This window comes from Anser cygnoides, chromosome 14 (assembly GCF_040182565.1).
Source record: "Anser cygnoides isolate HZ-2024a breed goose chromosome 14, Taihu_goose_T2T_genome, whole genome shotgun sequence".
Lineage (NCBI taxonomy): Eukaryota > Metazoa > Chordata > Aves > Anseriformes > Anatidae > Anser > Anser cygnoides.
Genome location: NC_089886.1, coordinates 10541155 through 10564321, shown reverse-complemented (window position 1 = coordinate 10564321; position 23167 = coordinate 10541155). Strand labels below are relative to the sequence as shown.

Genomic DNA, 23167 nt, shown 5'->3' with positions numbered 1-23167 from the left:
TGGCATATTTACAGGGGGAATAATCTGCCTGTGTGAAGACAGTTTGTCTTTGTTAGAGATATGAAATTAACCTTTTCCTCTACTCTCCTCTTTTCCAGTCTCTGTCTGCTGCTGTCTCTTCATACTGTTTCTCCTCCTGTCTGAGCTCACCGGATTCATAGCCACTGAAATGTAAGTAAAAATCATGTTTTCCTTTCTTGGAATGTATGTTTATAGATGGTTCTTTACAGCTTCACTCTGTTATATTGGAAAAATATGCCAGTAATTTCACTGGCCCAGTTAGTTGGCTAATAGTTTAGGATTCCTTTAGGTTGAGTTAAAATTCTCAGTTATACAGCTTTCTGATTTACTAAGGCAGACTGGGCAAACTTGGTTCTAAAATAATTTTGCTAGAGAAAATTGTTCCAGACCTGCTGATCATTTTTCAGTTGCGTAGTAGATTTCTATGTTGAGCAAGGTGGATATTTTTGATGTGACCACAGATCCCATAAAAGGCTTTCATCCCCTTTCAGTCCTCTGATGATAGGTGTAAGGCGCTGTGAACGCTAAGATCAATGCCAGTCAGCTGACATGCCCTCTTTCTCCTTAAGTTCTTGATTTCTTGTCCTCATCTGGGATTTGTTTCTGCTCTCCTCCTGAATGCATGCTTTTCTCTATACTTCTTTGATTCAAAGTGATTCTGGAAAAATAGTGTATTTTTTTGACTGGTGCCTCCTGTTTAAATGTGTGGTGCCAACTGGTTGAAATCACGTGGGCTGTGCTCTGAGGCTGCCGGGTCTCATTGCAGATAAGGTGAGATCTCTGACAAGACATCTTCTTTTCCCCTCGCTTCCCTGTGGGTAGAATGGGTACCCCATTCTGCCAGTCTTCACTGGATGTCTTCAGAGATGCTTTTGGGGAAAATGAATTGCATAAAATAGGAATGCTTACTAGTTTATTGTTAATAATACCATTTTTGCTGTGTTAGGTAGAACTGGATGTCCAATACATTTAGGTAGCTTTACTCATGCCATGAGTTTTATCTTCTTTCTTTGTACCTGTTAAGCCTTATTTGAAAACTTAGTTGACAGGTTTTTTGTCTGAAGAGTTGCTGTCCCTAAGTGACCTCTTTGGGACCTGCTCTGAGCAAAATAGAAATTATTTCTGCTTTTAAAAATTGCTCATAGAATAAATATTTTAGTTAAATGGATTTTTTTTTCGTGTTCTTATGCTCCTCCTGTCTTAAAGTTGACTTTTCTTAGTAACTATTAACCTAAGTACCTTCAGGGTTCTAGGAAACATTCTCCATCATCCTGCTGATGTGGCAGTGAGCTCACTGGACTGTGATGCAGTTTTCCTGGAGAGTTAGGAAGGGTGGAACTTCAACCAGTACACAAGTCTGACAGATAGACACACATGTCACTGTGAGCACAAAAGCTCTGAAAGCCGTTGGACTCGTGTGCCATAGTTTCACTGACCATGCTTTGTGTTGCTTGTGATAACCATGTAATCTTTCAGTGTTTTTATGTATCTCTGACGTGGGTCATGAGTTTAACTTCAAGAATAATTTTAACCTTGAGTAGTGTTTAACGTTAAGATAGTAGTGTAATCTAGCTCTAGCTATTTTTTATGCCTGTTGCTCACTTGTTTCAGAGATCATGTCCCTTAATCCTTGAAAGTTTCTTGAATTCAGTTCCATGCATTTGCTTGTGAAATACTAGGGTTACCTTATCAAGCCACTTCTCTCAGGAACTAAATTTTCTTGGTTTTCTTGTTTATAGAAAATAGAGAATCGCCAGACAAATTGCTTCAAGTAAAATAGTACTTTATCTTGCTACCCTCTTAGATCTCATTTTCTTGAATGATCTTTTTAGTTAATGTTTTATCGGAGGAATCAGTAATATTTACCTAATTTTGATCAAATAGAGTATCTGTGCCTTTATGTAGCGATAGTTTCCTGACTACAGATTTCTTTTTGAACAGCGAAGTTGTATAATTCTCTGACGCCTCTTGGTGCTTGTTTCACCTTGTGACTTTCTGAACAAGATGATGCATTTTCCATAAAGATGTTAGAGGTGCGCTAAGTTCCTGAACGCTCAGCTGACAGGATTCTTGTGAAAACCTCAGAGAGTTGGTAAACTGTTTTTCCCAGCAGGAACTGGGAAGAGGGAGGAGGTGTTTGCAAGCAATAAAGCAGCAAAATTTTAGAGGGGATGTCATGGAAGAGACTGAAACAAATGAATGCAGGAAACTGCTTCGTCACGGACAGTCCAACACAACAGCTCGCTGAATATGAAAACCTCCTTTTGAAGAGTTATAGGTCAGCAAAATCTCTTGCTGGGAACAGATCAGCCACAGCATTTGTAAATAGGCTCCCTCTGTAACAGCGGAAATACTTCAGAATGTCATGCAGCAAAGTTCTTCCCAGTTCAGTAACTCTAAAGCAGAAGTATGCTTTTCTTTTTCCATTTCTTACTCATTGCTTTCTCTTCTGGGAAACCCATGCCTTAAAGGTGTTCGAAGATGTTGCTAACCTTTCGTGCTTCCTTTTTTTTTTTTTTTTTTTTTTCCTCTAGCGCATTACTGGCACTATGTTGTGAGGCAGCATAGTCTCATGGTTTGGAACATGGGTGTAGAAGTGTGGAGCTATATGTGGTCTGGAACAGTGTGAGAACTCTGTACCACCATTATAAACCGGGTGGTGGCAGATAACAAGGGAGATACTAGCTCAGAAATATTTTTTGAGCCTTGTTTGCCCACAAATCAAATACTTTTGAAGATGCAGGAGATTCCTTTTGTGCAAATGGTTCAATCCCCATCACCTTTTATTGCAGGTTTCAAGCTTCTTTTATATCAAGTTTCTTTTTTATATCTGTTATATCTCTTGCAACACATATCCCTCCCATCTTGAAACTTCCTAGGTCAGCCAGGATTTGAATGATTAACCAGTGTGTGCACTAGCATGGGGTGAGCTTTCCTGCTTTGCTAGTGCCAGCTGCATCAGTCCTTCTCCTCTTGTGTAACATTTCCCTTAAAGCAGTCATGTGCTTTACAGAGCCAGATTGCATGGGGATAGCTGCACATTTTTGATAGCAAGGTGAAACTGAGAGCAGCTGGCCTGGTGCCTTACATCAGGGAAGTACCAGCTTTGCTGATGTGGACTCGCACTTACCTCACAGCCCTGTTACAGCCAGTAATTGTGTGTGGTGTGTGTGCACGGACAACCTGCTTGAGGGCAAGTCAGCAGCAACCTCAACAGCAGTGGTACCCAGAGGATTAACTGTCTGGCTCTTACCAATGGCTTTCTTTGGTATGTGGATCTGAAGCAGGAGGTTGGTGTGGTTTGCTGAGCTCATGTTCGCTGTGCCATGAGAAAGTAAGATCAGCTCTGCACCACACTAAGCCCTGATACTTGCTAGTTTCTCCCCACTGTTGGACTTCCTCTACATTCATGTGACTGTAGCAACTTAAATTCCTGCTATTACTAGAAGTCTGTCTGGTCACTCTTGCCCAACTTCAAATCTGTTTTTCCTTGACCAGCCCGTTGTCTTAGTGCTTACAGTCTCGACTACTAAAGACGTGTCTGGGTGGCAGAAAGCCAAGAAATTACACCTTCATCTTGAGGATAACAGTCATGACACTGAACCCAAACAGATTGCCGATGTGAGGAAACCAGCGTGCATCACGGTGGTTACGTCACAGCTCAGCGTGTGGGCATTTCTAATGAGCGTTCAGATTGCGTCCGTGTCGGGGAGCTTACTTCAGCTAGGAAGCTGAATTAAGATGCTGTACACGTTACAGCAGACATGCAGGAAGTTAATGTGCCATAGGTAATGCGCTATAACTGCACATCCTATTTTGTTGGTTACTGGCTTCCTGTGTAGATGAGCCTTGAGCAGGCTAGAAAACTCCTAGCTGCTCATGTTAAGGATCCATTGCATGACCCTAGCAGGCAGTCCTCTGAGCAGCCACGAAGAAAACCAAAGCTTGGTTTTAAGGTGGGACTAGATCCTTTTCAGGAAAAGCACAGTGAAGTTCTGGTGAGGGAAGAGGTTTTTGTTTCTTTACTCAATCACAACCTATCCTTGCCCTTAAGGAGGGGGTGAGTTTAACCGTGGAAATCAAAGATATTCATGATTTTTTTTTCGATCCATACTGGGAGTGACTGAAGACTTCAGAACGGTCCAAAACAAGACCTTAGATCGAACTCCTTAATTCTGTAAAAGACAGATAAAGAAAAGGAGGTCCTTGTCCCACATTTGAACATCTGCAAAACTGGCAGTATCAAACACATTTGTCCCACTGAGCAAATGACTCAAATGGCTGCAGACATAAAGCCAAAGTGTTAACTGTGTCCGGTATTTCCTGGGCAGGATTGACAGGTTGAGAGTAGATTGAAGGGTAGAAATTGCTTGGCATACCTTTAACGGCTTTCCTCATTCATCTTGCTGTCATGTTGCAAATCAAGAACGTAGAAACTACCTCTCTTTTCTAATTAACCCAGATCAGTTCCAGAAGTTAATAGCCGGCAAGATGATAATCCTGTAGTTTTATGGCCGTAATTAGGTCATGAATTATGTTCTGTAGGATCAATAAGAGTTTTCCAAGTATTCCATTATTAAGAAGGAAAGATGTAATTAACTAATCTAGACTACCTTGCATTGGCAGCCAGGGGAAGGGGTAGGAGGGTATGAATGTGGTATTTGTGGTATGAATGTTTCTGCTCAACAACAATTCATCTGCCACAACACACTGTGTAGAAAGCAGAAGACCGTTTCTGGTAGTGGTGGTGGTGGTGTGTGGGTGGTGTTTTATTTATTTATTTATTTATTTTTGTTTTAATTGAAGTAATGACACTGAACAGGCTGAAGTGACGAGTTTGTTGCTTGGAAGGCTGTGTCCCCCCACAAGGCAATTAATTATGTAAGCAAGGATATCTGTAATAAAAATACTGCTTTTCTGTAGAAGCATAAATCATCAAGCATAAATCATCAGCAATATCCAAATCCCTCGTTCATTTAAGGTGACTGTGGCACTCACTGGGGGCACCTGCTTGCTTTAATCGTTATGAAAAATACTTTGGCTGGTCTGTGAATATCACACAGCCCAGCTCCCGTGCCGGGGCCATGCAGCACAACTCAACTGTTCATGCAGGCTGTCGGGTACCCCAAAAATGGGAGGAAGCAAAAAGCCATGTGATTTTGAGACCAACATTGCTTGTTCACGCTGGATTCATTTGCATGGCCGAATATGATCCTGCGGTGAAGCAGAATTGTTATCATACCTACCTTGAGAGCTTTTCTGTCCCTTAGCTCTCCAAGGTATTTGAAATGTGTCTTGTGGCTCTTGGCCCGTGATGATTTCTCACCATGACTTGCAGGGTCAGGTGGTACCCTTTGTAAGCAGCAGGTGCAATAAGCATTTCTGCTGCAGGAAACCGTAGCCTCGGAACATGTGCTGCGTGCACCAGGAGCACAGCGCTACAACTCCGGGCCCCAGACACCAGTTGGAGATGCAACTTCAACTCCTCCAACTCATCCAGTTGAGGCAGACGAAATGCTGCAGCAGGCTACACCAGCAGGTGAAATACAGCCTGGTAGTCGGAGGAGAAGGGGAGCTGCAATCCTGCTCTCTCCACAGTCTGACCTTGGGATAGACAGTTTTCTGTAGAAGGATGTAATGCTTAGCTGCCTACCTCTCAGGGGTGTTAAGAAGCTTAATTAGTGTTTGCGTAGTAACTTGGAGATTACCTAATATAAGGTGCTATATATTTGTGAAGTGTCGTTATGCCATTTGTCCTAATGTACGTGTATGGGTTAGCAGGAAGCGGAAGGTGCTGTCGTGATGTCATTTGCAATTTCTGATTCAAACATACATTGACGTCTTTTGAACCCTTCTTCTTCCTGCCTCCTGGAGAACTGTAATTCCTTCCTTTGTAGGACAGCTGTGAAGCATAGAAAACACACTGAGCAAAGACCTAATGTGGGACAAAGACCTTCTAAATGACAAATCGATTGATATTCAGAGCATAGAAGGAAGCTTACGAGTGGCAGAGCAATAGATGTGCACAATTTATTACGCAGCAGAGAATTTGCGGATTTGCTTATTTTTTCTTCACACAAATTGAGAACACGATGGTTTGTTTGTCCTGTGTTGGGTCGTCTCTCGTTTGTCACAAACGAGAAGGAGGTAGCTCAGGACTCTAGGCTTAGAATGGTTGTGATGATGAGATGAAATGGCAAGCAGAGCCAAGAAGGCTTGGAGAGTTTGCCTGAGAGAGTCTTTTGAGAGAAGCTTTGGGCTGGAGAGCGGAGAATGCCTCCTGGGATTTAGAGGAGAAGGTAAAATGTAGCTTGCTGGAGTAAGTGGTTGTATTTTTTGTCTGTATGGGAGATGACTGGGGAGGAGAGTGCTTGTTTTTTCCCTCTGAAAGAGGGAGGAAAAAAAAAGCTGCTATTTGAAGCAAATGCTAAGCCAAGGAAGACGGAGGACAAGGACGATGTGCTTAGAGAGCACCCAAGGCAGAGCGTGAAGCCCTGAAAGGCTGATGCCTTGTGTCTCCTCTTGTCTCCTCTTGTATTCAAAGGGCCGCAGGCTCTTCAGCTGTGGAAGTGCTCAAGTGTCTAATGAGGGTGGCCAGGGTTGCTGGATGGAAATAAGTTATCGGGGAAGTTTTGTTTCTGGGGAAACAAAGCTGTTGTATCATAAATCTAAGTTCCAGAGCTTGGAGAACAAGTCTGGCTGTCTTTGGATAAAATCTTAAAGAAATGCTGAGCCCTCTTGCTGCTCTTCCCCCCTTTCATTCTGCCTCTTGTGCCGCTTGCACAATCTGCAATCTTAGATGACTGTTTCTGTGTAATGCTACAAATTTATAAGCAAACGGGATGAACATCTATCACCAAGCAGCATTGCTTAGGAATGTGAAGTATTCCACAGTGGCTCTTTCTAGAAGTGAAGCAGATTCTTTCTGTGTAGATCATAGCCCCTGCTGCGTAGAGAAACTTTCCTCCATTTCCTTGAAGCAGTGATGGGAGGCCCTGGGGAGGGAGAGGTGTACCTCCTACATTTGCTGTTGCCCTTGTTATACTTTCATAGCTCGGCATCTCGCCTCTGCTTTATTATAAAGCTTCTATTCAAACAGACCTTAACGTCGACCAGTAAAATACCAATTCCTACTTGCTTGGGGTCTTTGGAGGAGGTATGTGCCACCTCTGGAGTCACAATACAACCCTGTATGCTGCCTCTGTAAAGAGCTATAGAAGCAGCTGTGTTTACGGAGTCCTGCCTGACCTCAGATTTTATTTCCCTTCTGACTGTCCCATATTCACTGTTAGGCACAGTTGCTCTAATCCTGGGACACATTACATTCCAGAAGAGACAGGTATAAATTACAGCCAACTTTTCTTCTTCTGGAGACGTTATCCCTTCAGGGGGAGTTGCTAGAGGTGGCAAATACTTGCTTCCTCAACATCCCAGAACTGTCCGATGAAATAAAATAATTAGGCTGTGTGCAATTTGTTTTTTGGGTTTTTTTTTGGCCTTGAGGAGGAGGATAGCAACTGAGATGTGAGTGCCAGTTCTCTGCCAGCTCCATGCAGACTTTCAGGGGGAGATCTGGAAGGAGCAGCCTTGACCCTGGGAGTCTGCTTTACCTGTGGGATTTCCAGGAAGTGTTTTGGGAGTGAAATCTCCAGTTTGTTGAAAGAGGTTTGCCCTGGCAAGCTTGGCCTGTGGTATGTTCTCACTGTGCCCAAGGTTCCCCTTGGTGAGATGCACCTCAGTAGCAGCAGATCAGTGGGAGGAGTACGGTTTGAAGCCCCTGATGAGAAACCTTGCTGGGTTTGTTAGCACAGGCCCTCCTAACGAGCTGGGAGGAGGCAGCAGCACGGGCCGGCAGGCCGGGTGCCCCACCAGAGGCAGCGCTGCAGGCCCGAGGGAGGTGAGGTGAGGAGATTGTTATAAGCTGCCAGATGTCTACACGGTGATAGACAGGGCTGTGAAATTCCTCATGGATAGGAGGAGCAGGGGACTACCAGGTAACGAGGAGGAGGAGGAAGCGGCCGTGAGCCTTGCCCAAGAGACAGGCTGGGAGCCATCAGTCCAGTGACCGGAGCTCAGGACGGGACGCCAGTTCCCTTTATCTCTGCGACTAATGGGCGGCGTGACGTGGGCAGACTGGCCTACTTCTCTTTGCCTCAGTGATCCAGTCTGCAACCGAGTGACCTCACCGCTTTGCCTTCCGATGTAAAAGCTTCTTTTACATGTAAAGGCTCTGCGTGCGCAGTGTATCCGTCGACTTCTACCAGCAACCGCTTCTTGCTCACTTGTCACTGAAAGGCGTACAGGCGTTTCTTCACGCAGCACACCTGACTGCACATCTTCTAGCTTGTTCAGAATTGGAAATCAGCAACTACAAACATTGACCTTCCTAGTATTTTTCTCCCAAGAGCTGGGATTTATCAGCTCAGGTGCCAAGCCTCACGTGCTTCCCTGCTAGCCCTGGCGCAGATGCTCCCTTTTGCCACTGACATCAGGTTGCCTGCGATGCTGGCTGGGCATGGACCCATCTCGGACAGCGGGGAGCTGGGGAGAAGCCAGGTGTGGTTACGAAAGAGGCTGGCTGCCGACTGGGATCTGGATGGGAGAATGCAGAAAGGTGCATTGCTTTGGGGAACTAACGCCTCTCCTGGCTGGAGTGCTCCTCGCCACCGTATTTGGACATATGACTTAATCCTGATCGCTACCCAATCTGCCAGTAATGAACACGTAGAAGATTTAGTGCATTCCACCTGGAAGGAGAAGGCTCAGCCAAGAAGCTTCTAACTAGGTCGCTGATGAGCAATCTTGCCTCTCCCTCTGTGTCATTTTTGTTAATCACTTGAAAAATACGTTGAGTAATGATTGCAAGCAACTTGTCAAGCCAATTAAAAACAGAGAAAGGTAGGGCTGCGAAGCTGAAGACAAATGCTGTGCTGGTTTTAAATGAGTGTCTGTAAACCCCACTGACCCGTGAGTAATTACCTCAGAAAAAATTGGCAGCGGTGTGTTTCTCAGTCTGAAGACTTGTTTCTTCTGAATCCACAGGGCAAACAGTTCATTATGGTCCAGAGATGTATCACCAGAACAAAAATCACTTTGATTCTGTCTTGTTAGCTGCCCTTAGTCTGGTTTGTCTATTAGCATATGTATTCTTCAGCAAGGGCTTGTCAAAGGGTTTCGTGCACTTTGAGCATTAAATAAAAATAAAACAGAGCACTTCGTAGCGAAGGTAGTTTATTTTATGCACCTTGCCTAAACGTAAGTTCCCATAGCTTTATTATCTGTCCTGCTGGAAGATAAATTGTCAAATCTTCTCACTTGATGAGGCTGAACAGTGTCAGACTTTGAGAAAGAGTTGTTAGGTACCCTCAGCATCTTCTTGGGTCAGTGTGGTGTGTTTTGCTGGATTGGGTTCTCAAGGTCATTTTAGCTCATTTGTTTGTGCTTGTGTTGGTTCTTTTGGTTTATATTTTACATCTCAGATGGATTGCATGTGCCAACAATCAATATTTATACTCTTGTATTCTTTTTTACTGTATCTCTATTTTGTCTGCTGTGAAATGTGTTTCATAGCACCCACAGTGCTGGCACATCATTACTCGTTGGGAGACTGTTGCGTAGTGTGTTAGATCCTGCTGTCCAGGATGTTTCCTTCCATCTGTTTCCTGGCTTGAATCCTCTTCTCCTCAATTTTAGTCATTCCTTTTGATTATGGCTCACAGATTGAAATGAAACATTAAGGAGAGAGGTACAAGGGGAAAAGTGCAAGAGGAGACCTTGGCACACAAAAATGGAGTACCAGTGATGGGAAGTGAAGAAAAAGGAAGAAACGCAGGCAGCTTTCTTGCCTGGCATGGTTAATCACACAGAGGGACTCTCATGCCCAGTGGCCTGCCGTGCTGCCTTCTCCTGCCACTGCTGTGTCAGCTGGGTGGCAATAACAAATGGCAATTAGTTACACAAATAAGCTTTCCTGTGGGGTAGATGAGAGCAGCCTTTCTCTAAAACTATTCATGAAATAAGTGGAAAAGCACATGCTTCCTTCTTTCTTAAAAGGAGTAACGTCCCAGGTGTGCAGAGGGCTAGCACACCTTCTGCCACCTCCTCAGCATTAGGTTCTTGGTCTGTGTCTGTCATGGAAGCCCAGGTTAGGGAAGGGGCAGGAAGCGTACATCAGAGCAGTTTTGTTTTCTGCTGGGACAAGGAAGTAGTTGCCTAAAGCCACCATATCCCGCACTTGTCAAGCGATATGGAAAATTAAAGGGATTTGTCCCCGTGCAGTTATGGAGGGCTCTTCCTGCTCTGTCTTGTAATTCAGGCTGTCATACAGTCAAATCCTGTGCCTCAAAATGTCCTTTTTCCCTTCCCATGCAAAGCTGGTTGTTGAGTTTGATGTTTGTTTGTTTGTTTGTTTGTTTTCCCTTCTCCTGTGAAAAGTAGCTGTGATTGAACCCACCTGTGTCTTCTGTCCTCTAGAGTTAATGAGCTGTATGTGGATGACCCAGACAAAGACAGTGGAGGTAAAATAGAAGTGAACCTGAACATCAGTTTACCAAACCTGAATTGCGAATGTGAGTATCCCCTTTCAATTACCTGGTTTTTGTTGCATTTGAAGTACTACTTGGACTAGGCTTGAGTTGGTACAGTGACCCTTCTTCTGTAACAGGGTGGATGGAGATCAAGTCACTGCAACCTTTGCCAGTATTCAACTGCTTTGTGTTCCAGGCCAGGCCACCTGTTTTCTTGGACCCTGTGCTCTCTGCAGCCCGTGTTAGTGGCTGATCCCCCTTGCTGGCTTCTTTCTAAGTCTTGTTTCCTTTTTTATAGTGACCTTTTACTGTCTGGAAGCCAGAAACCTCCCAAGTTTCATTTGTAACTCTGAGCGCACCAGCCATTTATTGCCTTTTCACAAATCACCTGCCTTTTCTACCTGAAGTTTTTCTGATTCTGTAATTGAGATTGAAGTTGCCTGGCAGGTCATAGGAGATATATTTATGTCAAATAAGCAGTCTGAAGAGTGTGGTTACAAACTTCATTCTGGTATAGCAGTATTTGACAGATGATGTTATTAGCACAGTTTAGTCATGTGTCAATAAAAAAGATGTGGAATTTTTCCCGGTAAAAGCAGTGCATGCTTTTCCTATGCAACCTTTCTGTTATTTCTTTGATTTTGATTTTTGTTTCCTCCCCTCCCACCCATGCAGTAGTTGGACTAGACATCCAGGATGAAATGGGAAGGCATGAAGTGGGTCATATTGACAACTCGATGAGGATACCTCTCAATAATGGGGATGGCTGCAGGTTTGAGGGACATTTCAGCATCAACAAGGTGAGTACGTGACAATGGGTGAGTTTGGGCTGACTGGGGAAATGCTAGGAAGATCTGTTTGTAAAAAGCTCGTGAAAATCTGTGTTCGTGTCTCTCCTGCAGGCATTACGTTCATGCCCCTAATCAGTAGGTGAGGTTGGTGCTCTTGGTGCTGCAGAACAATATGGGGAGAGGAGGCTGTGTAGTTAGAGCCACAGAGGACATGTTAGATCAGACTTAACTCTCCAAAGCAGGTAATCCAGATAGCATTCCTTAACAGTAGAGTGGCTCTGTGTTGCGGCCAGTGTTGTTTCTTTCAGTACAGCAGCCTGATGTCTAGGGGATTTATGAACTCCCTACGAATGCCGATGGCTTCTGTGTTGACTCGTCACGATTTTTGCACCTCCAAAATGTGACTCACTATGCAGAGGTCTTTGGCAGTGTCTTTATCCTAGTGCTCTTTTGTTCCTAGAGCTGCAGAATGACAGGAATGTTCCTGCTAGAGGATGCCAGCATAACAGAAACGGCTCCATGCTGAGATGTTTGGAATACATGCATGAGGCCTGTGCGCATGCTTTGTAGGAATGCTTTGCTTCTGCCTCAAAGAATGAAAATCCAGGCCTGGAGGAGGCTCCTCTCTGGGCTGGGTGTGTTCAGAATTGAATAATCTTGCTATGTAATGCTAGAGATGACTAGATGGGGTGGGGGAGGTAGTGGTGGGGCCCACTGATGTCCTAAGAAGGGCACACCCTTTATTCACGCCTCCTCATGTACCACAGGCTACAAAATCCTACTTCCTTCTCCTCCCAGGTCATGTTAAATCGCATCTAAAAATAACAGGCAGAACCTCTTACTGATTCTGTGGCATGGGAAGGATTAGGGACTTAAAAAGAAGACGTTTCTTTCCTGACCTCTAAGCCGCCAAAACTACTGGCAGCTGGTAGTCCACAAAACTGGGAAAGGGTTTCTTGAAAGGTAGTTCTTGTTCTGCTAATCCCGAAAGCATAGAGCTAAAACACTTTGGGATTTGTGTGGTATATGTTGTGCATTCCGTGCAGCAAAGCAACTCAGAAGGGGGTTGCTGTGTGAGGGCTTGAGGAGCGCCCTTCTCTGCTTTGTTTGTGCAAAGCCACTAATCACGTTGTCCCATGTAGTGCCTGGGACTAGAGGGAGGGGGCCTGACCCAGGGCTTCTGTCTCTGAAAACCTGAGCCTCTCGTGTGTGAGGGGAAAGTCTTCAGATCCTTAGCAGAAGTTTTACGGGTTTCTGTGTGAGCTGGTATCTAGAGTGGGACACAGACCTGCTTTGAAACGTGACCAAGTGTTGCAGTTGGGCATTATTCTGTGGGGCCATAAGCATGCATAACAAAGACACTCCTCTTTTTAAAGAGCTTATGTAAGTTAGTTGTAGGAGCAGCTGGTGGCTTGATTAGAGCCAGGACACATGATAGTACATGGCAGGGCATCAAACCTGGAGAGGAAGGACAAGGTAACAGTGAGATGCTTGTGTGTAATTCTTACTGCAGACACTGCCACCCTGTTTACCAAGCCTGTGGATGACACAGCTTATGTCCACGCCTGAAAGTGTTCCCAGGAGTGCACTGGCGTTCCTCAAGTCATTTAGTTTAGCTTTCCTGAAAGCACATGTAACCAGCATGTGGCCTCCCTTGGCCCTGGTGGTGAAGTCTCTGCAGTAAGCACAATGGGCCCTTGCTGTATAGCTGTCATCCTGCTGTTGTCTGAGGCACTGTCAGGTTGATTCCCAGCTTTGCCAAAGGGTTTGCAAATGAAAACCATTGAATTTCCCAGCCTTTTCTCTGTAGGAAAATTTTCTTGCATGCTCTCTAACAGTCATTCAGCTGAAGTTGCTGAAAGACTTCATAGTGTAGGTCTAGTGACCTGAAAAGTTTGTGCATGCTACAGTGATCCAGTCAGAATGACACCAGTGCTCATTTCCTGTATTGAAACTGAGACCTTAGGTGAAATCTGTGTTTTTCAGAACTTTGTATTTCTCTCAATTAAAAAAAAAAAAAAAAAAAAGGCAAATTCTGTATTGGTAGAACCAGTGTCTAGAAGCCAGCTACTTGCCAGGGCTGTAAGCTGAAGATGTGGCATAGTTTATATAGGGTGCCCCAAAGTTCTTGTGGGTAAGAATGAGTTTTATATCAAAAAAAAAAAAACCTAACGATCTTCTCAAATACAATTTTTTTTTCATGACTGGTACTACAGTAAGAAAGTATGCACAGCTTTCTTAGGTTGTTCTGTGACAGTGGGCCCATTCACAAATGTGAGATGTGGGAGTAAAATGTTAAGCAATTATTTGTTGCCTGTCAGAGACGTGAATCTTATTTTAATGGGAAAGAAAGACATAGCCTTAAGTGTTAGGAATCCCTAAAGTTGGGAGTGATCCACTCATCACCTCCTAGTCAGCAGCGGTAGCAATGAGAAGATGCCTGACTCCTGAGATGTAACAGATCTCCGCTCTGTATAAAATATGGTGGTGCTGATCATGTAGATGGTGGTGCTGTATCATGCAGAAAGATATTCCAGAGCCTTTCTCTGACATGCCAGAAGTTGTCCGCTGCTAAGTAGATACAGCCTGCCAGGCTGGATGGATCCAGGCATTTCAGCTTCATATCACTGAGCCTAGCAATGCCTTGAGGGATAAAATGTGAAATCCTGTCTTCCTTGTCTTGACTAATTTTAGGTCCCTGGTAACTTTCATGTGTCAACGCACAGTGCCACTGCGCAGCCTCAGAATCCTGACATGACTCACATCATCCACAAGCTCTCATTTGGGGACAAGTTACAAGTGAGTTTGCTTCCCTGAAAATTTCCTTTCTCTAGGGGACTGAATGGAAACAGAGTAACTTGGGTATTGGACTGTTTGGTTTTATGGAAGGGCCGTGTACAGTGTGGGGAGAACACAAGAATGAACTGCCTGGGTAATAAGGAAGCACATCCCATGGATTCATGCAGTGCGCACTCAGTCCAGAACAGTTCGCAAGTGTTTGCGTGCCAGCACTTCAGGAAAGAGCAGCGTTCACTCATAGAGTTTTCAGCTGTAAATGTTTTCATCTGAAACAGAAGGTGCCTTTGGAAAACTGGGGCCGTGTTCCTGCTGGGAGCGATTCTGTAAAATACCATGCAGTACTGTTTTTAGTATTAATTTAGCAAACATGTCTTGACCCTCTTGCAGAGGAGCAGTGAGTAAGTATACTGAGGGAAGATGTGTGCTCTCTTCTGTATTTACTGTGGCACCAAGCAAGTTCTTTTTAATTCACATCACCAGGCTTCTATAGCAGACACCTATTAGTCAAATTTGTTCTGTGAAACACAAGTTAGACTTAGAATTGCCAGTTCCCTGCTGGGAAGAAGCTGAACGCGTGCACTTGCCCTGTGGATAGAGTTTCACCAGGTGTTGCAAGTTATGTAATAATTCCTGATTTCTCAATAAGGACAGATTACAGTGCTTTTCTAGCCTACTTCCAAGGAGCTAGCATCATAGGTGGGAGTTATATATGTGCACACCCAGTTTGCGACTCACCCTAAACATTGCTTACCTGTAGTCTCTCTGTAATCTTCTTTCCTCAGCACAGACGTCTCATTAGTCTGCTTCTTGTACACCCACTTCCAAAACCCTTTTTCATGCTAACAAGTCTAAGCGTTGCTTTGTAGTCTTCTGACTCTGCTCCCGGCTTCTTTTAGGAAATATCTTGTGTGGGAACGCTGAAATATTAGCATATAAATAAGCTTGGCTTAATGTCTGTAAAGTACACTGAGATTATGAAAAATATTAGGTAAGTGCTAATAGGGAGTTCTGCAGTTTGCGTGGGAAATCGGTGCTATAAGGTAGTGTTCCCATTGTTTTATCATGGAGTCTTTGAGCAGAGTAGCTGAATTCATGATGTAGCATCAATTCTTATTGATGTGAATCAGCATCAATGAGACGAGAAGCCTGGACAGTTGGGGGCAAAGGAGCGAGCATCTTCTGTGCTGGCGGTGAGAAACCTGTTTAGCAGATCTGTAGTTGGCTCATGATTTGGACAAGTTCCGATTAGTTTTTTCAAAGCTCAAAATAACTACTCATCATCTCCATACACAAGAATGGAGCATGTAGGTGCTGCTGATCCTGTAGGCAAACATGAGTTTAACAGCACAAATTAAAGAAGTCTGTGTTCACCAAACAGGTGCTATCAAGACTCAGCAAGCAGTGTAGAGAGCCAGCAAATATGGAGAGCTTTAAAGCTATGTAGATGCATCTTTAAATATTTTTTTTTTGGTTTGTCTTCCACCTGCTTTGATATAATATACACTTAAATTACTTAAAGGGGGCTGAGGAGCTTGTCTGATTCACATGTGTCATGGGCTGGGACTTTTCTTTGTAGGTTGTTGCTAGCTCTGTCACTAAGGTGCATGCTGCATTCTCCAGGAAAAAAAAAAAATCTGTTTGAAACAGAGATTTAAATCTTATCTGGCATTGAATGAGCATCAGTTCTTCTGTGGTAGTTCATGTACAATAGTGGCAGGCTTCTTGTACATTTTTTTCTAATGTAAACAATACCAAAATTCAAACTGTTTAGCTTATTGCATGACGTGTAATCAAGTAAAGAAACAGATGTGGAAAGCAGGAGATTATACATTTTAAATTGTAAAATTGTGTTGGGTGCCAGACCTTTGTGTTGAAAAATACTAGTTTTCGCAAGAGGTCTTGTCTTCCCATGATAGTTACAGGATTGGAAATTATTTTAACTTGCTGTTGGACTTTGCCTGCTTAGTCAAGTTATATGTATGTCTTTGAATGCATTTGTAGAGGCTAAAGCCTGGGGTGCTCAGAGCCCTGGCAAGCATCTTTTTTTTTTTTTTTTTGGAGGTCCATATTGCGTGAGGATCAAGTGTTGGCACTAACTAACAACGGAATAGCCCCCTTTGTTTTCAGTACCACTACACAAAGCGCTAGGTTTGGCCTTAGTGTACTGCAGTGTAGTCCTGAGAATGTCCGGCTAAACAGGCTTGCGTAAATTCTCTGTTGCAAAACAATTCTGTTACTGTGGCCAAAATCTTATTGCTTCTTGAAGTCCCTCCAGGTATTTAACAAGGTACAAACAAGTATGTTCCCCCAAGGAACACACCTGTGCACTTTGCAGAGCAGAGATTAATTAGCAGTCTACGGACAGCAAGTACAGCAATGGGAGTCCAGAATATTCCACACGGGAAATCATGGTAAAGCGTCAGGCTGAGAGTTACAGGTGCCAACCGTGCTGCGAAGGCAGGAGAAGCAAGTGCAGCAAAGGGCCTGATGACACAGAAACAGGAGCTCGTGGAGATGTCTGGTGACTTTGTGTGGAAGTGCTGTACTTTGCAGCTTTGCAAAAAAAACAGAAGTGTGGAAGCTGGGGAACCAAGGACGAGAACACAAGTCCAAACATACAGGTACTTCACAGGATAGATACAGTTGTTTGCTGAATAGTGACTCAAATATTTACTGTTAGAGTGGTTTAAATGGTCTTAAGATCTCTGGCCTGGATATGCAGTAAGCAGCTTACTTCTCAGCAGCGTTGGGCATGGTACATAATGCCATAGCCCAAGCCGGTGGCTTCTCTTTCTTCGAAGGCTTTTTTACATAGACGTTGTCCATGTATGTATAGTAACTGAGAGAGAATGTGTAGGTGCAGGTGTAATTCAGAAATAGTTGCTGTTGTGTAAAATATTTGAAATCCCAGCAGAGTGAAAAGCACTGTAGGAGGTTCTGCTGTTCCTTTCACTTCGTGTTTGTTACCAGCACCTTGCTAGTTGAATTTGCTGATGATTTTGTGTCTTTAGTTTCCTTTCTGAGTAGAGAAACTAGTGCAGTTTCTTCTTCCTCCAAATCATCGTCTACTCTGTAGCATTCAGAACAGGGAAACAGCCACTAGTATCAGAAAAATGCATCCACATGCTGGCTGTTATTAAGAGGGTCTGGGAAGGAAATTCTTGTATGTTGTCCTGCTATTGAGGTAAAACTCACGCATGACTGAATACTTCTTCCTAACTTTTCTTCCTTCTTGTCTGAGTTAAGGTCAGGAATTTCTAGGTAGCAGTTATTTGTTCCTTCTGTATAGCTTACTGTACATTATGTGAATGATGTGACATCGAATCCACAGCTGTTCTGTGGGGTTTTCCTTGTTTAGAGTTCACAGATTGATTATTCTGTTGGTGGACATTAGATTCCAGATGATCATAGTATGTGGAAGGTATGGGGTGGAAATCCTGTTATTCTGGGCAAAGAGATACTTGCGTGCCTGGGACCAGCTGTAGGAAAAGCTGAATGGATGGCAGTGTTGGCATGCGTCCTTCCCAGCTCCAAGGGCATAGTGTGCATGGTGTGAGGGGTGGGCTAATGAGTTAAAGCTGTGCAAACCCAGCTGCTCTGACATAAGCTACCTTTGCAGGAGGACTCTGGAGTTTATCCTGAATCTGACTCCCATTTATTTCCCTTCAGCCTGATAGGTGAATTTCAGTTAGCTATGCAAAGCTCTTAAGAAATATCTCACTATGCTGTTTCACAATTGGCCTCCTCCAACTGCAATTCCTTTACCTTTGGAGTGGCTTTGGAGTTTCATCTTGTAAGACATTGTGAAATCAACTTTTTTCGTTGGAACCAACCCTTGTGCTGATGGTCACTGAGAGATATTTCAAGTCATCTTGTACTGGGTTGAGGCTTTGTTTTTAGAAAGGTTGAATCAGGCTGATCTTCTTGTTACAGGGTAGGATAGGGAAGCAAAGGTCAAGAGTGACAAGTTAGAGCATAGTTTCTTCATGTGTCTTTCTGCTTTCCAGGTCCAGAACGTTCATGGAGCATTCAATGCCTTGGAGGGAGCAGACAAACTCAGCTCAAATCGTAGGTATTCTTGGTGATTACAGGTCTTAGCCACCCTCTGCAGGAGGGAAAACAGGGCCATTCATGCAACACTGGTGTATCCAGAAGTCTTTAATTTGCTGCTTTAACCAAAATGATCCAGACATTTCTGACAGACATTTCCATTTTCTCCAGTACTATAGAGAAGTTTTCATCCAAAAGGTCCTTTGCAGTCCTTCTGCACTCTGGACGTTGCCCTCTGCTGTATGACCATCTGCTGTAGAATTAGAGCGTGTTTTTTTTTTTTATCCACATTCTATTCCTGTAGCTCCCCTTTGCTGCTGCCACCACCACCAAGGCTTTTCCTTGTTGTATTGTAAGTTAACACTTACCATAAGTTCTACACAGTGGATGGAAGGATAGATTGTTTTTCATTGCCTTTCTTCATTACCAACAACACAGAAATAAATTTCTAATGTATGCTACAATTCAGCTTAGTTTTTCTCCTTCACTTCTTCATGTTCCTGTAGGATATCAGTTTTGCCCATTTCTTGGAACAAAATTTCTATGGCTATTCATGAAGATAGCTCTTTTTTTTCCTCCAAGAGTCAAATGCCTTTGTGTTACATTTGACCAAAGGATCTTGAGGAAAAACAATTTAAATTCTGTTTTAAAACTGTTTCAACAGACACAAAAAATGGCCCAAGCCATTTAAATAATGTAAAATGAGTAATTGTTAAGCAGCTGTAGGAGAAGGAAGAAGAGAAAGGAGTAGAGATGGGTGCACAAAAGAAATAGGACTACACAGGTTGTGCCTCAGCACTTTCTGTCAAAACCAGCTGAGCTACAGCTCTAACCTTAGCTACTTCTTGATTTAACCAGGACAGCTTTTCGTGGTGTCAATCATTTTTAACTGCAAACAGCTAGGAAGTTTCAAGTGATCCAAACTTGGAAGGTAATGAGGAAGGAGATACCTTTTCTGTAATCATACTTGTTTTAGTTGATTTCCCATATTTGCTTTGAAATGTTACGCATGCTGTGATTCTGTTCTCTGAATACTAATTTATACTTTCCTTTCCTTTTCTGACTATAGCTCTAGCCTCTCATGATTACATATTGAAGATAGTCCCAACGGTGTATGAAGACATGAGCGGCAAGCAGCGATACTCGTACCAATATACTGTAGCAAATAAGGTAAAGAAGCAGCAGGTAGTTCTCAGAGAAGCTCCTCATTGCAGCCCAGTGGATGCATGGAGGATCTTCAGTCATCATTCCTCGTCCCTCTTGCTCCTCTGCTCTACAGTCATGTACATTTGTTTGTAGGTGAGCAGTAGCCTCTGCTGGGAGGAGGAGGAACTGAAGCTCTTCAGAGTAGGGCTTTCTGTTGCTCCTGGTTCTGGTTTACTAGTTAGCTTATGAAATTAAGTCACTCAGTTGGGCTGACTAGGGGGGAGACTCATTTCTGATTTTTTTTTTTTTGTTCTTCAGGATTTTATAAGTAGTAGATCTCTCCTATTACATTGCATTTTAAATGGGTGTCAGAAGGGGAGATAGGATTTCTTGGGCTTTCTTTAATTTTTCAATTCCAGTATTTTTTTTATTAACTCAGAAAACAGCCAGTATAAAAGTAGCTAAATGAACTGAAATGAAGGAGATAACACCCTCTGAATTAGCAGAAAAGAATTGTACCAGAATTGTACCAGAATTTTCAGCATTTTACAAATGTCGATTTCTGATACTCAGCCATTGAATCTGCAGCAGCAAATATACAAAGCTTGACTAGTTCACGTTATCTACTTTATTATACTGGATTATGATAGTTACTGTAACTTCATAATTCTTGAATGAATTTACAATAAATGTGTAGATACTTGTATTTTAATAATAATGTATTGAACTTTCTTCTTTAAAAATATATTTAATTATTAAGGTAAAATTCCTCATTCAATTTAAAATAATTTGCCACCCAGGTGCTAAGTGAAAGTCCAGGATCTATTTCTAATAGCTAATGACTGCTAGTGTGTGATAACTGAGATTCAAACACACACTTTCATGGGCTACTTCTCAGATTAGTGTTCCTGTCTAGTGATTTTGGGGTTTGCTTGTCCCAATGATTTGGATGTTTCTCTCTATTCAGATAACAATGTCTTCTTTCTGCTTTATGTCACCACTGCAGTTCTGATAAGACTCTTGTGACACAAGCTCTGAAAGTAATTTGGAAAACAGACAGCAGAAGCTTTTGACACTTCTGTGAACGTGGTTGCGAGTTCAGCCAAGACTGACTCATTACGGTAGAATTCCTGGTGGAGAAAACAGGAGAGGAAGGAAGAAATGAAGTCAGTTCTGTCAAAACTGAAGTGCAGAGAAACAGCACTGCCTCTGCATTTTCTTCCCATTAAAAATAAAAATTTTCATATCACTGTTTTTAGTCTTTGACTGCCATTCTCATTAGTGGGAAAAAGAAATTGGAAGCCATTGGAATAGTCTGGCATAGATTGGCTAGTATTACGAGATAAAGAAAGTTTTAGCTACTAGATCCTGTTTCCTCACTTCCCCAGGTAGCCGCTCTCTCAACATATGCTGCAGAAAATGCAATAAGAGTCCTGAAAGTATTCTGACATTTCAGCACCATTTTACTTTTCTCCTCATTCGTGGAGGGGAAATAAACAGAAAAACCCAACCTAAATAGAGCAAAATTTGAGAGTTATATGAGATCAATGAAGGAGATTAGTAAGAGATTGATGCTGGCTCATTGGTTCCCTCTGATCTCAGAGGGAAAAGCAGTTGTCTTTTTTGTATCGTGCTCATGGGTGTCATATCGCTTGTCAGTTCTTCATCTTTCCAGAGTACATGAGCTTGTCTTTGCCTCTGCATGAAGGAGAACTGAGACCGAAAAGGTCATCTGAGTTGGCAGGCATGTCACAGGGATAAAAGAAGGGAAGAGCAGCTGGGTAAAGAGGCGGTGTGTGCCATGCAAATGCTGATGGCTCTGTACTGAGTTCCTAGCAGATTTTTCTTTGGTTTTGCTTGTCAGTTGAGATCAGTGTCCTGCTGCTTGAAACTTGATAGATGTTTCCACTGAGAGCACAGACAAAATGTTAGCTCAGAAAGATGTAACACTTCATACTAAGCTGATGTTAGTGTCTGTTCTACATTGGCATCGTGCACTATGTCTTACCAGGGTGTTGTCCTGTGGCTGACACATAGCACTGTACCTCTTCTTAATTAAATGGATTAAAGGAGATTATCAATGGAAATCTAAAGATGTCTCTCTTGAACCAGCTTGAAATATTTTTGTAACCTTTGTCAATATTTTTCTGTATACAGCTTCATGCCAGCTTTCAGCATGATTTTTAAACCCGCTAAATGGGTCTTTAAAAGAGACGCTTTAAGGGCTCTGCGTGGTTCATACTGAGCAGTGAGCAAAGCATTCACGTTGTTGGTCCCCATGTGAAGGGGGCCTCACAGGCAGGAATTGCCGCTTGCTGTTCTGAGTGCATAGACAAGCAGGGATTTTCAGGTTCTTGCAAACGAAGTTCTGTTTGATGAATTTCCCAGCATATAATTTACATGTTAACAGTGCAAAAACTTCATCTGCCACCATTTAGAGACTCCCTGCATTTCAGTAGAGCAGATCTAAGCTAGACTAATCAGTGACAGACAGTCTTTCTCCTTACTTCTGTAACTTCAAATGAAGGTGAGCATAACTTCATCACTCTCTGTTCCCATCAATATCATAATCAGACTGTGAAGAAATTATTTTCCTGTTTGAGAAGGATAGGGGAAAAAATATACCGGGATTAACTGTTTACTTCTTTGTCTGATCATTAATACAGAACAGTCAATTAAGGACCAGATCCACAGAAGCAGTTTTATTGCAGATGCTGTACATGGAATAAGATTGCTCACACTTTGTGACATTTTTCCCCACTTTCTCTTCTAGGAGTATGTAGCCTACAGTCACACTGGCCGCATTATCCCAGCTATCTGGTTTCGTTACGATTTGAGCCCCATCACAGTGAAATACACAGAGAGGCGACAGCCTTTGTACAGGTTTATCACATCGGTGAGTTACTCTGAATCTCTAATTCTCAATTTTTTCTGCCTGCCTTCCATTTCTTTTCTGAGCCTAACTTTCCCAGAAAAATTGAGTTTCTGCTTCAGAGCGTTATGACATAATTGAAATAAAGCAGTGCATCACCACACTTGTACTGAGGTGTAAGTGAGGTAACTGGTAAGTCCTATACTCTGACAATTTGATTTAATAGTTAGGCACAAGAAGGAAGAAAATTACCCTATTACAGAAGTGCCAAACTCTATCTAGGCAGATTGAGCATGATTGCAGCATGTCAGAAACTTGGAACTAAAACTTATGTGGTGTGCAGTAAAGCAGGCTTCAGTATGACCTTTCTGATGATGAGGTCTAACTTGGAGAGAAGACAAGGCAGTTGTTTTATTCAGTATAGCTGCTTGGTTTAAATAGGTATGCCAGCTCCAGACTTCTGCTCCTGGGCAGAAGTGGAGAAGAGCAGCATTATCAAATTCCAGAGGTGTTTTCCCAACCAGCTGTGTTTTGATCTATCCAGATCACATCCTGTAGTACTGATCTCAGCATCTATAACAGAGCTGTATTGTCCAAACTGCTAGATAGGCTAAGAGTTATTTCAAGATCTTCCAGAACTTTTAAAAAAATGTCTTGAGGGGGTTGGCTTAAAATTTAAACTGCAGTCTCTTTGTGCCAGTGAGACACGACACAACATGTAGTAGTTGATAAATTGTCTGGAATGAAGACCTCGGATTTTGATTTTTAAACTGCTTGAATATTTTAATTGGAAGTAACATAAACAGTGTGGCTATGTTGCACTTAAGGATTTTGATTTTGCAGCTTCTGGTAAACACCAAATTCTTTTCACTTAACATCGGAGATGTGTGTGATCTCCAGGATACACACATACCAAGACAAAGGGGCTTGAAGCAAAACCTAAAAGTCATGGTTTAAGACCT

General features: G+C 42.9%; 1 protein-coding gene across 1 annotated transcript in view; it reads left to right on the top strand.

The window, feature by feature from the left end:
- The window catches only part of ERGIC1 (endoplasmic reticulum-golgi intermediate compartment 1), a 58942-nt gene that overhangs the window by 27595 nt on the left and 8180 nt on the right, over positions 1-23167 (top strand). Inside the window, exons 3-9 of the mRNA XM_048080351.2 lie at positions 99-171; positions 10495-10589; positions 11223-11347; positions 14033-14137; positions 18145-18205; positions 19257-19357; positions 22107-22229. Coding sequence (XP_047936308.1) covers positions 99-171; positions 10495-10589; positions 11223-11347; positions 14033-14137; positions 18145-18205; positions 19257-19357; positions 22107-22229 — 683 coding nt within the window. The remainder of the gene's footprint in view (positions 1-98; positions 172-10494; positions 10590-11222; positions 11348-14032; positions 14138-18144; positions 18206-19256; positions 19358-22106; positions 22230-23167) is intronic.